General features: G+C 42.1%; 2 protein-coding genes across 3 annotated transcripts in view; one reads left to right on the plus strand and one right to left on the minus strand.

Moving 5' to 3' along the window:
* Positions 1-4,109: 4,109 nt before the first annotated feature.
* On the minus strand, positions 4,110-6,900 carry LOC103528817 (cytochrome c). Of its 2 annotated transcripts, none has more exons than XM_030444373.1 (3): positions 6,748-6,900; positions 5,540-5,717; positions 4,110-5,363 (listed from the first exon to the last, which is right to left on the minus strand). In XM_030444373.1, exons 2-3 carry the CDS (start codon positions 5,706-5,708, stop codon positions 5,215-5,217), a joined length of 318 nt encoding a protein of 105 aa, XP_030300233.1. In that variant the 5' UTR covers positions 5,709-5,717; positions 6,748-6,900; the 3' UTR covers positions 4,110-5,214. The 2 variants fall into 2 exon arrangements, with proteins under 2 accessions (XP_030300233.1, XP_030300234.1); XM_030444374.1 differs by having other exon boundaries at positions 5,540-5,714; positions 6,748-6,887.
* The window catches only part of LOC115597797 (proline-rich proteoglycan 2-like), a 114,478-nt gene continuing 106,239 nt past the window's right edge, over positions 5,724-13,962 (plus strand). The window contains exons 1-3 of the mRNA XM_030444372.1: positions 5,724-6,427; positions 10,454-10,493; positions 13,689-13,733. Coding sequence (XP_030300232.1) covers positions 6,106-6,427; positions 10,454-10,493; positions 13,689-13,719 — 393 coding nt within the window. The 5' untranslated portion in view covers positions 5,724-6,105 and the 3' untranslated portion in view covers positions 13,720-13,733. The remainder of the gene's footprint in view (positions 6,428-10,453; positions 10,494-13,688; positions 13,734-13,962) is intronic.

Raw genomic sequence — 13,962 nt, forward strand, 5'->3', positions numbered from 1 at the left:
GGAGTTCCTCAGCACTTCCCATGATTGCTTTGGGGAGCACTATTTCTGAGGCTCACAAAGAAAAAAAATGTTTCTCAGGTATTGTTGTGAAGTACACAAACCTTGCTCAATATATAAAGAATATCTGGGTCCAAAACAATGTTTTATACAAAATAATATAATGCCATTTTGTAAAGATAACTTCAAAAAACAAATCTTTTTCAGTAAAAAAAAAAAAAAAAAAAAAAAAAGAGAGAGAGAAAAAGAAAATGAAAAAGGCTGTGAAAAAAAATTATTTTGTAAATAAATTAAAAAGTATATCGTCACTGGAAACTTTAAAGAACAGTCCACTACAGAGCTGAGAGATGTGAAATTTAAGACTCCACTTGAACAGTAAAGTGCAAGAAGCTGCCTGCAATTTAATCTATACAAAAAATGCACAAATTCTAATAGTAACTGGCAAAATGAAGAAGAGAAAGACCAGATGGGTAAGCCAACCAATGAGAATTGTACATGAGAATCAGAAATAAAATCAGTCACTAGGGCAAGAATCTGTGGAGTTGAAATTTCTAAGTTGTGCCTTACCTTTAAAAGTAGTACAACAAAGAACTCCTTATCTCTTATCAATATCAGGTAAAGTGACAGACTAATTGGAAATAAAATTACAAGGTCCCATAAGAAACACGGTAAGATACAGAGTAACCTAATTTCCATTCCTTTCTTTTCACTGAACAATGAACTGGGAGAAATGCTAGAAATGCTTTCAGGGAAAGGCTGGTTACAGTCAGCAAGGGCACATTCCTGCAATGAAACCTGAATGAAAGCATCAGGTTCTTGAGGCTACATGGAGGTGATACCAATGATATTTTAAATATTCAGTGTGTGTGGTACATCTTTCCTACTTGGCTGGAAGCACTATGCATCAGGGAATGCCCACATCATCATGCTGCAGCTCATAGTAAAAAAAGCTGGAGACGCAGTGCAGTTAAGAGCCACATAAAACTCCAGCTGCTTTAGTTAGCTTTTAAAAATTTAAAATTAAAAAAGATCAATAAAGGGCAATGTTGCACAGATTAAGACACACCAGACATCTTAAAAACCTTGTCAGCAGGCAGTCACGAGTGAATTTCTGCAGATTATTTTAAGGATGAGAACATTAACTTGATGTTTCAAGGAACAGCTTTTGAGTGCTTATGACCTAAAGACTTGCAGTTTTGTAATACAGACAGCACAGTCTTACATATAAAACCATGTTTTAACACATGCAAAATGTGGAAGACGAAAGGTGGGTGATTCTGAAAGGGACAAGACAGAGGTTGACAGTACCTGAGCAAGCTGCAATGTACAGTGTTAATGAGATGTAAAACCAGCAGAGTAATGACTTCTGTTCTCCACGGTCAGGTTTATTTTTATCCAAGACTGTTTAATATTAAAGGCATAAATAACTTGGAAAGAACACACCTTCTCCCCTGCTCCGAGCTATGCGTTTTGAACACTGTGCTGTGGTTAGCTTTGCCTCTGCTCATTTTCTTTCTGGCTCTCTTTTTGCATAATGACAGCTCCAGCAGAAGTGTATATATATAGAGAGCATCTTCCCAGCACACGTGTTCAGTATGGTGGTTAATGCAGACTTCTGGAGATTTGGGGATGTGAATCTGTATCCTGTCACAGAAGCAAACCTATAATCCATATCTCTCACCTTCTGGAAGACCTCTCAACACAAACTAATCTGGGTCAGAGGGTGACCATCTTTTCTGCATTCCAGATCAAAAGAATGATTCTGGAAAAAAACATGCAAGTATTTAACTGCACGTTCTGAATCATGAGCAGATGGCAGTAACTACCTGGAGTCCTGACTCAGCCATTACAGTGCTGGAAAAAGACAGGATTTCACACCTGTCCCCAGGGTTAACATTTCCTGCTCCAGGCTGCTCTCCTCCCAGAACACCCTGGTTTTCAGGACATCAGTCTGAAATAGTTCAATTCATCCTATATGCAGTAACACAGAGACTTCTGTTAGTTTTGGCCTTGAAAGAGTTTTTATAATCTATTTTAGACAAAGGTAAATGATGAGGCTTACTACAGAGGTAAATGCATGCCCCCTAATGGTGTCTCATATACATGAGAGAACAGAATATCTAATAGGTCTTAACTATAAGATGTTAAATTCTCATCTCCCTTGCTAAGAGAAGTATAATGTATCACATTTGGTTTGGATTACTGATACCAAAAAAAGGAAAGTATTATACAATCCCACACAAGACCAGACCAATTCAAATGAACAGATCTTTAGCTGAAGCGATTATCTACATCTGTGTGTACAGCTTCAAACAGAACTTTCCCAAATTTAGCTATTTGTAGGGATTGCACTTGAATTATTAGAGTAAATTAAAAGAGCTTCTGAATCAGTAAATTTCTCTGGGATGCATAAATAATAATTTCTATAAATTTAATATAATTTATAATCTTACCTGTTTCATTTTGGTTTTGAAAAAAACACTGTGAAAAACTGTACTTAAGAATTTTGCCTTCTATCCAGTCACTACTGACACTGATAATCTATGTGCATTTGTCTAACTACACATGGAGCTACTAAAAGCTCAGTTTTAAAGACACAGCCCATCAAACCTATCAGCTTGTAGTCCAGAACTATTTTTATGGCATGGTGCAATACTTGGCAATGGTGCCTTGATTCCCTAATTTGGAACTGTAAAAGAAGTACTGAAATACCAAACATTTATACCGAGATCACTATCAGAAAGAAAAAAACCTGAACTGACTAATTCATAAAACAAAGGCAACTTTATTACTCTGTAATAAAGCTTGATTCTACAACCAATCCAGACACCTACCTCCCACCTGCCAAGAAGCCTGCCCAGGCACTGACATTAAACCTTACCTCAGCGAGCAATAATCTAACCTTCAACATTATTACTTTACTGACCCAGTAGTAGAAATACTGTACTGTTTTCTACCTAGATGCAAATAGCTAAAGCCAATCTTACAAACTCCTGCTGTTTAGTGCTGTATAGAAAGATGAAATTTTAAAGGTCAGTCAGGTCTCTTCCCCAAAACGTAAACAGGGATGCATTGTGCCCAGCCTACAATTAAAGAAAATAATCCATTTTCTCCATCTCCCGTGGTATGCACAAGCTGCACTTGTCTTTGCACCAATGTCTCTGAGGTACAGATAAAACAAGCCAAGCTAAATTGTGTCCCCTACTTACTTTGGACAAAGGATCACTCTGCTTTCTCCCGGAGTTTGATGGTGGGTAACTCAGTTTTTCTGAACTGTTGTTTGTGCAGAATTAACTGCCACCATACTGCAAAATCCTCTTCTCTACAGTCGATTTCTCCTCCAGCTCAACAAGGGAAAAAACCCAGCTTGAAGATCACAAGGTCTTTTTCCATCTCATAAAGGTGCTGACAGAACAAAAGTGTCACAAGTCTCTCCATGCAATCCACCATAATAGTTTCAGAAGACCACAGAGAGGTGTAGGGTTACACTCCATATCTACAACTGCCTTATCAGGATTTTGGCACAGAGGAAGCCAAGCTCTACAGAGCCAGACAGGTGCTATGATGAACATCACTTCTGAAAATTAGAAGAGTCATTAACTACTACTATTTAAATATATCTGTTAACAAGCTTTTAGTTAAGAATCTGCTAGTGGTTAATATTGTCTGCCTTTTTGTTTATGGGAAACACTGCTCGCCCACTCAGTTTAAAAGAAAGTCAAAAACACAACAACCATGGAGACTACTAATTAGTAATCTCTACTCATTAATAGCCCTTTGAAACTTACTTATAAAGCACACTTAAGTTCTACTTAACTCAGACTCTGCCTGTCAGCACAGCTACAGCTTTAAAGTTACAACTTTCTGTCCCCTGTCCCAGTTAGGGAAACGGAGCAGGAACGATGTTGAAGACCAGTGCAAGAGCTTAACTTTTCTAGCTCTAATACAAAACACTAACTCTAGTCACACTTTTAAGTACTTCTCAGCCCAAGTCTATTAGCATGTGCTTTTTTTTAAGCTGAACTTGCATCCTAATGAGATGCTGCTGGATGCCCAACTTTTCTCTCTATTCCCATTGTTTCCCTTTAATTTCAGACACGTACAGCAAACGGGATTTTCAATTTTTTAATTTACAATATTGATTGCTCTGAGTTATGACTTACTGTTGATACACAGTAAATACATTCATCTGAATAATTCAGTATGAAAAAAATGCAGTTAAAACATTAAAAATACTGCTTTACACCATGTGAAACAAAACCTTTAGGAGTAATGACATTGATTACAGCCAGGCACAGAGGAAGACTGTTTCCTTTTAGTTAACCAGTACATGAATTCCTGTACCCCTTCATCTGAAATTGCCTGTGACAGCAGATTTTAGGTGAACGCTTCTGCTGAACTAAGAATATTTAATAACTCTCAGCCTGGATTTCCAGAACAGGGTATTTCTCTCTTTTTATTAATTGCACCGAGAATGGCTGTTTTCAGAACATTTACTGAGCAAAGGAGTTTCCATAACATTTTTTAAAATTGAGATGTTTCTGAAGGGGAGTTTTATTCTACTGGTGTATGCAGCTGTCAAAAGTTTAGATAAATTAGGTAACATGCTTCCCCAAAATAAAAGTGACTGAACACAACTGCCATTTCACAAACAGTACTTAAGTCAGATGAAATGCATTCTTATAGCAAGCTTTAGACAGATTAATATGTATCACAACACCTAGTACTGATTAAATTTAGAAAAATATTATCTTAGCAATTTTTGTAGCCTTTGTTGGTTTTTTTTAACATTTAAAATAACAGAAGATGTGTGGTGGAAGATGCTAGAAACCACCTTGCTTTTTAATCTGGAAGAGTTAAGCTGTCAAAGCTCTTATGATGTTGACAATTACTAATTTGATTATTTATGGATTATTTTTAAACAATGAAGAGGCAGGCTATGTTTATTTTTATTTCTTTTTAATTCTATGACCAAGAATGACTGAACATAATAGTCATTGAAATCAACCCAATTACAGAGTTTGCATTAAGTTAGTGCTGCCAAACAAGCATGTTTGTACTCTTAGTGACCCACCATGAGCAATGTTATCTGATGGGTGAGACAGATTTTAAGGTTAGACACAGTACATGTAAAAATAGAAAGTTTAAAAACTGATCTCATCACAGATATTTCCATTGCCATCTCACTGGTGAAATAAATAAGGCAGCAGGTAACTTTTACTTCGCAGTGGCACTTTTGAGATATGCTATTAAGTCTACTCTCTCACTCTTCTTCTTAATACCCGCAAAAATCATCTTTGTTCCTGGGATATACTTCTTTGGATTTTCCAAATACTCCATCAGAGTATCCTCACCCCAGGTGATACCTAGAGAGAAGAAATAAAGATAGTGACTTCAAAATAAAACATAATTTTGAATTATGTAATGATTTTTGTCCTCCATTATTACTTTAGTTATTGGTAGATTTCAGGACTTGTAGAGCTATCAGTGAGAACTGAGTGTTTTCTTGTCTAATAACTCAGAAGAACAGCTTTAAGTTTACCTTTATTCTTATTAGCATCCGTGTAAGAGAAGCCCTCAGCTTGCCCAGTCTTGCGTCCAAATATCCCGTTCAGGTTGGGCCCAGTCTTGTGCTTGCCTCCCTTTTCAACTGTATGGCACTGGGAACATTTCTGGACAAAGATCTTCTTGCCCTTCTCAATATCTCCCATTTTTCACTACTAGATCAAGAGCACAAAGGTCAGTATTGCAATTTCAAGGTCATCTGTCCAAAATGCTCTGCTGGTTTGCAAAACCTTGCATTGAGCACGTCAGTCTAGTAATTCTGCAACACACTTCCTACCCACAACCTATAGCTCCTAGGTTTGAAGATTAGCATAGAATCATTAGACTACATAAAAGGTGTCTAAGTGATAAGCACGCTTGCAGAGCAGGAAAAAACATCCCTTGGCCAAAGCAATTGCTCAGCAGCATTTAAACAATAGAGATAACTCTTGATGACTCAAGTGAACAAAACTTCTCTAAGTATCTTATGTATCAGCAATAGGAAGGTTTCCCAGCCATTAACAATCTCTCCTATAAAGGGACAGGACCGCTTCTCCTTTTCGGATGGCAAAGGGCACCAGCACCCCACCTTGGAAGGAGCCGGGGGCAGCAGGCACCGAGTCCCCGCCCGCTCCCCTCTCCCCACTTTCCGGTTCGCTTCCCGGGCGGCCGCGCCATTTGCAGGCGGTGCGCCGAGGGCACCCGAGGGCGACCGCACCTGCGGCTGCGACCCGCTCTGCCTCCGGGGAGGCTGACCTTGAGGCCGGGACCCGGCTGTCGGCTCCAGGCAGCGGCGTTGCCCCGGCACGACCTCATTCTCCCCGCAAGGGCGCGGGGGGACAGGCCGCTCCCCCACACGCCTCGAGCCGCCGCCGGCAGAGCCCGGGTAGGCCCGGTCGCCTCCCCCTCCCCTCAACCCTTCGGCCACTCAGGACGCAGCCAGCAGCGATGAGGCCTCTAGGCCCCGCGGTGACCTTCCCCCGCGCCGCTGCCGCCTGTTTAAGCCGCGGCCCCAGGCTCCCCCGCCCCGGTGCCCGGAGGCGGGAACGGCACTCTCGGGACAGAGCTCAGAAGAGCAGCGCCCGCCCTTCCCTTCCCTTCCCGTCCCGTCCCCCCCCACCCGCCCGGCTAGCAGTCCGGCCGGGCCACGGCGCCAGGCCCAGACCCCAGTCCGAAGCGGTGTGGGAGCCCAGCCTCTGCCCACACCTTTCCGGCTGCCGGGCTGCTCCGCTGTCGCTGTGCCCACGGCGGTGACCGCAACCCCGGTAACTCCCGCACCCTCCGGCGTCTGAGTCCAAGGACACGCCGTACTCCGCCCTATGTAAGCCGGTGTCACCGCAGCCGAGCTGCGCCGGCTCTCGCCCCGCCCCTCCCGAGGGGATGACCAATCAGATGCCGGCTTCTGGACCTCTGATTGGCTAAGGCGTCCGTCCGTCAACGGGAACGTCACGGCACCGGTAGCCAGCGGGGTAGGTTGCGACGGATGGGCTCCGGGCTTCCTCCCCCTCCCTGCGGAACAACGTCAGAACCTTCCGGGCGCATGCGCGCAGCGGAAGGCGAAACAAGGGTCGCGCGGCGCCGCGAGGGGGCTGTGACCTCAGCGGGCGGTTGGGGCGGCCTCGTGGCGGCGCGGCGGGCGGGGCCGGTGCCGTGACGTAACCTGTGCCGTGACGTAACCTGTGCCGTGACGTAGCAGCCCACCCCTCGTCCTCTTCCGTATCCCCCCGGTTTCTCCCGCGCGGCGGGGTGTGTCGTCACCGGCTCCGTGTGGCGCCTTCGCAGAGCTGAGGAAAGGCGGCGGGGGGCGGCGGCTGCCGTGGCCCCTGATGAGGTGAAGCGAAGCTGAGCGCAGCTGTGGCCTTCGCCCCGCGAGTCCTCGAGTCCGAAAATCTCTTCCCCAAGGGGTGCCCCACGGAATAAAAGAGGCAGAAACGTCGTCGGTAGCGAACGTGAGGCTAAAGCCTCCCGGGCTGCCCGGGAACGCTGCCCCGTGTGCCCCCGTATGGAGATGGAGCGGCTGTGAGGCTGCGTCTGGCATCTCCTGAGGGATGGTGAAACCGGACGGTTTCGAAGAGATTGAGAGTGTTACGGAAGGGACCGCCGCAGGAAAAGAGGACGGTGCCCCAGAGGGCACCAATGGTGGTGATTGCAGAGCATGTGTCAATATCCGTGTATAGCAGGCTTATAAACGCAATTTAAATAATGAGTTTCAGCCATGACAGCCATCTCCTTGGCAAGGAGGAAGAAAATCGGTTAAAAAACCCAAGTACAGTGTCCATGTCTTCAAGATCTATGAGCTGTTTGCCTTAACTACAGGCATTAAAACTGAGGATTTCCCAAGATCGGGCATTTGACTGCCATTTTTTTTTTTCCTGTGTGTACTTCTGTGCTATGCTGCAACTGATTCAAGTGGGCTCCTGCAATTGCCTTGTGGAGCAGCACTCATCTGAAGTGCCAACATGAAGCAAGAGGAGACAAGGACAGTGTAAAAATGCATCAAAGGTTCCTCTGATGGCAGTATTTTGCAGACAATTTGTAAGAATATTCAGTATATTATCACCAACTAGTTTGCAGAGGGTACATTGTTTTCCACTGTTAATGGTGTCTGGAGCATGAGACACAATATGCAGTTTATAGCGTTTCACCACAGAATATTTTGTTACCGTGTCTTTACACATCAACAATGCTGTAATCTTGACAGTATTCACTTACCACAATAAAGCTGATTTGCTTTTAATAAAACACACCTAAATCCATATACTTAATGGGTGGTGAGGTTATACATGTTCAATGGAACCACTTCCAACTGGCATCTTCACTTCTCTTGTTGCCAAAATCATGTCAGGCTTCCAGAATCAGGGGATTGACAGGAAAGATACAAGTTGAAACTCAAAGCATTCTCTGTTTCTTTTATTTGCTATTTGGTTTTGGATCTTCCTAGTGCACTTCACTCCTGCTTTTAGGCTTTTTACAATGATTGTGAGGACGGTAGTTTTGTGAAGTAAGGTTTCTGTGTCTGGCATGATTCCAGAAGCCTGTTGTATGTAAATTACTATCACAAGTCTCGTAATAAAACTACTGGTCCCCCTTAACCTCTGTCAGAGGAAGGAGCTGAAAGTGCCTTTTAAACTACCTTAAGAAATTACAGTAGTGTAAATTCTTAAGCTTCTTTAAGCCTTTGATGTGGACTGAAGCCCAATGATGCAGCCAAAGGTTCTCCCTTTCTTTACAGAATGCAGATTTCAAGCATCTGTATCCCTCTTAGTTTTCGTTGGGTTAGTTTTCTCTTTAAATATTTATGCTTCACACTAAGCATTGCACGTTGAGCTTCATGGCTAACCCTTCTGGTGCATGTGGAGGGACACTGTAGCAATACTACTTTAATATTTTGTGAGGAAGCTGGGGTTTTTTTGGAAACTGCCTTAATTCAGGATAGTTGAACTTCTGAAATAATGAAATAATGCTCTTGGGGAAAATACTGTACCTATGAGTTTTTCAGCACTAAAGATTAATTTACTAAAAATCAGTCTGTAAAATGAGCTGTTGTCTTCTCTGCCTTACGTGTGACCCTGTAGATGTCTGCTGTGTGAGTGACTGCCAGCAGTCATGATGCAATACCCTTTCTTGAAAGTGTAAATGGTACAAATGGAGTATTAGTGCATTTGCAGACTGTGTTGTTAGTTGAAACAGAGGTACTATCTAGTATTACAATGTATTAGTTTACAAGATGTATTTTCACCAGCAAGAAGAGACCTCTTGGATGGAGAGGACTTGACTTAAAGTCTCACACCCATTTGGGCATTACTAGGTGTGAATCTGGAGCAAGCCAGTGGCAAGAACTGGTCTGTATGTAAAGTAGATGGTGCAGGAAGGGGTTTTTTTGTGGTGCTCAGTGTTTTACTTCTGAAACATACTGCAATAGGGCAGAGCAATAATGAAATTTTACTCATGTCTTTTAAATACAGGGTCTGTAGTGTGTGTTTTCCATGAATCTCAGACATGTCATGTGCATTCCTCTGTAGGGCAGTGTATGTTCTGGGACTTCCAGAGATAATGCTGAAGACAAAGCCAGGGCTTTTCTAGCTCTGTAAGTTTGCATTGCTGGAATAAGCTAAAATTACTTGGGGTGCATTTTCAGTGCATGATTACTTTCCTACATGTATTAACATTCATTACAATGCTTACCTTGATGTGGTTTGCCTAGGAGGTTCAGATTTTGGTTTTTTAGTTATTCATTGTGGTTAAACTCAAAATAATATTGTCTTCCTACTGCCTCAGACCATTACATGCTAGAACAATAGTTCTTTTGCAATCAGATTTATTGCAATGTAATCCTGTCTTGAAGGAAGGAAAAATAAATTAAATACATGCTGAAACCCATTACCAAAGGAAACATGGCAAAAGAGATGATCAGTTGTCTGTAAGAGGTACACTGCAGATAAAAGAAAGATGGCCTTGTGGGTCTATAGTGGAACTTAAAAGGACATGTTGTGTTGGTTTTTTTGTTGTTGTTTTGTTTTGTTTTTTTCCTTCACTTACGTGCTAAACTTCTTGTTTGATTTTTGACAAATACCTTAGAACCAATTTCTTGTGTTGAACTCATCAGTTATTTAGTGTTTGTGGATCTTGGCCTCTTTTTATCCTGTCACCTTGTGGGAGTGGGACATTATGACTTCTGAATTGTACTGATGCTGTTCAGAGGGCCTGCTTGACCTACTATTTTTTTTATAATTAAAATATTTTTTTTCAAAGTCTGGTTTGCTGGGCTTGCAAAATTCTTAATGCTAGGATCCTTCAAAATATTTCACAGTGGCAAACATCTGCTTTGAGGGTTGCTTTTCAATGCTGTTAAGGTGCAAATCCTGTCATTTGGAATATAATGATGACCTTATCTTTATTATGTCTTTTACAGGGCATTTGGGTGGAAGACAGGAACCTATTCACCCAGAAAGGTAAGGAACATAGATGGAAAATATTATTGACTGAAGAGTGAATGAAAATCCCTGATGTATGGTGCACTGTATTGGGTTTGCATGGCAAAGCTTTGGTAGTGAGGGGGACTACAGGTGTGGCTTCTGTGAGAAGCTGTTAGAAGGTTCTCCCATGTCCAATAGAGATGGCTGGCTCTAAGACTGACCCACCACTGACCAAGGCCAGGCCCATCAGTGATGGTGATAACACCTCTGTGATAACACATTTAAGAACTGGGAAAAAAACCTGTGTAACAGCAAGCTGCAGCTGGAGAGGGGATTGAGAATAAGTTAGAGGAGTAACTCTGCAGACACCAGGGTCAGTGAAGAAGAGGGAGGAGGTGCTGCGGATTTTGGAATGTTCTCCCACATCCTGTGGTGAAGACCATGGTGAATCTGGCTGTTCCCCTGCAGCCCCTGGAGGTTAATGGTGGAAAACACACCCACCTGCAGCCTGTGGGTGGACCACATGGCTGTGGCCTTGTGGGAAGCCCATGCTGAAGCAGGCTCCTGGCAGGACTTGTTGAGAGAGGAGTCCATGCTGGAGCAGATTTGCTGGCAGGATTGTGACCCCATGGCAGATCCATTCTGGAGCAGTCTGTTCATGAAGGGCTGCACCCCATGGAAGGGACCCACATTGGAGCAGTTCATGGAGAACTTCAGCCTATTGGAAGGACCTACATTGAAGAAGTTTGTGAAAGACTGTCTCCCATGGAAGGACCCCATGCTGGAGCAGGGGAAGAGTGTGAGGAGTTCTCCCCTGAAGAGGAAGGACTGATAGAGACAACATATGATGAACTGAGTCCAATCCCAATTCCCCATCCCCCTGCAGTGCTAGGTTGGAGGAGGTAGAGAATTCAAAAGTGAAGTTGAGCCGAGGAAGAAAGACATGATGGGGAGAAAGTGTTTTAAGATTTGGTTTAATTCTTATTACCCTATTTTGATTTGGTTTGCAATAAATAAAACTAAGTTCTCTGAGGTGAGTGAATTTTGCCTGTGATGGTAATCAGTGAGTGATCTCTCCCTGTCCTTAACTTGACCCATGAGCCTTTTGTTATGTTTTCTCTCCCCTGTTCAACTGAGGAGCAGGGAGTGCTAGAGTAGCCTTGTGAGCACCTGATATCTAGCCAGGGTCAATCCATCAGTTAAGAAGATCCAGGGTTCAGAGTCACTCTCCTCAACTTAGAAAAGTCACAAAGCTGCAGCTGAGAGCATGGACTTAGCAGTGCTCTTTTCTGTGTTGCAATACTGAACTGCACAACTCAAGCATTTTTTCTAGTAGCTGCTTGTAGACTGATAGTCTCTACTTATCTGTAGGTTCACGTAAGAGTATAATGAGTTCTTGGATCTCAGTGTAAGATATGTGTGGGATACATCTCTGTAATCAGTTCTTAGTTTGAGGCAAGTAACACAACAATAATGGCATCTAGTTTGGATGAGTTCAGAGGAATATTGGGTAAGAAACATAAATGCATTAATGTCAGGTAATTTGCAAGCATGGACTGGCAAGAAATGACTTCCAAATACAAAAGTTGTCCTAGAATAGAACTGCATCAAATTATTTTTTTTCTATCAGAATACTCATTCTGAGTCCCTATCAACCTTATAAACCAGTTGCTATTGTGAAAGTAGGCTAAAAAAGATGGGTGTTTCAAGATAGTAATTTAAAAATAGAGCATTTTGTACTCTATGGGAGCCAAAGACTACTGTCCTCTCATGTACGTGACCAGTTGGGATGTTACCTTTTGAATAACCCAAACTATACAGTAAGACCCACCTCTGCAGGAGCTTGAATTAAGTTATTGCCAAATTGATCTCCAAAACTTTGATTTAGCCCTAAGAAAATCTTCAAATTAAGACTCGTTTCATAAAGAGCATTGTAACGCTTTATTCTTTTGTAATCATGATATGCTAATCCAGTGTAATCTACTAAAGCCTGTACCATTCTTGTATTTAAACTAAAGGCCAGATAGCAGGACCTTTCATGAAATAAGAGCACTAACATGGCTTGAGGATCCAGATGAGAGCTTACCATAGGATTTTCAAAGGAGAAACCATTTATAATATAAGGAGAAATATATAAGGCCATGAAAGGGCAAATTTAGCTCTGTTCTCCCATAGCAGTAAAACCAGTGTGCTGTGGCAGCCTTAATGCTTTTAAGTGTATATACCTAGTTCTCTGCAGAGCTTTGAGGGCTCTGTGTATGGTGGCAGGAGAAGATGTTGAATGTAAAGCTTGACCCAGTCGCCAGACAATGTGTTCATGACTCACAGATCTACAAGCTGTCTTCATTAAGAGGAAATCACTGCTGCAAGCGGGATGTTTCTGTCACCAAAAATTGAGATTCCTCCATGCAGAGATCTTATGGTAGTTTTGCTGCCCGTTGAGCCCAATTTTGAAGATTGTTGTAGCCAAGTAATCACCTGGCTGATGGGTTTAGAATCAGGTTTTAATATCTCAGCTTTCTTGTCTGCTTGTTTCTACATTTAACTTTAGGAATGTGTCAAGGGCTACAGGAGGGCAATTCAGTGGTTTGGCGCTGTTTCTGACCATGGTCAATGCTGGATGCTTTGCAAACTCTAAAAACTGCCCAGGGTGAGCTTATCATCCTAAGCATGAAGTCTCAGACCACTGAGAACATGTAATCCAAACTACTAGCATTGCAGACATTTTTCTTACACTCCTAGGATATGTTTCTAAGCCTTTAAAAAAAAAAACAAACAAACATGCTTTTTACCTTTATCATTTTCCAAGCAGAAAACTAAAGAAAGAAAGTACAGTGGACTTCCAAAGTTTCTTCTTTGGTCTGATGAATTTCACCAAAGAGTCCCCGAGCATTTTCATTCAGGCACTTGCAGATACAAAAGGATGATGAAACTTTTATGCAGTAAATGTGTTACTTCTTTTTTATTGGGTTGGTTTTGGTTTTGTTTTTGGTGTTTTGTTTTTTTGGTTTTTTTTCCTGTGTGGTGATTTCTGCTATTTTGTTTTTGTTGGGTTTTTTTCACTTCCCAGAAAGAAAAGTTAAGTTTTCATATATCTTTCTTGGGGTGGAACTAATCCCCCTTTTTAAAATAATTGTTGCTCTTTTCCAGACTTTTTTTGCTTTTAGAACAAAGCGAAATGCAAGATGCACAAAGATTATGAAGTAACATAATATTCTGTTTTCTCTGCAGGTTAATTTTAATCTCTCCTGAATGGTGTTAGAAGCAGAGCAAAAGGTAGGAGTCTGCACTTAGTTTGAAATCATTCCTCAAAGAGGTAACAATTATTTGAAAACCTATTTGTGTTTGAGTTGTCTTCAACTGTTCTTTGCAGTGTGTTTCTTCACACTTGACTTTTGAATTTTATCTGTTATGCTGCTGCTCAGTTACTTTTGTACTAAACCTTCTAGATATTCTCCTAGCACTCTTCTTGTGGCCTAACAAATGCATTAATCATCTCTGTTTT

The sequence above is a fragment of the Calypte anna genome, chromosome 2, assembly GCF_003957555.1.
Source record: "Calypte anna isolate BGI_N300 chromosome 2, bCalAnn1_v1.p, whole genome shotgun sequence".
In the NCBI taxonomy this organism is placed as follows: Eukaryota; Metazoa; Chordata; class Aves; order Apodiformes; family Trochilidae; genus Calypte; species Calypte anna.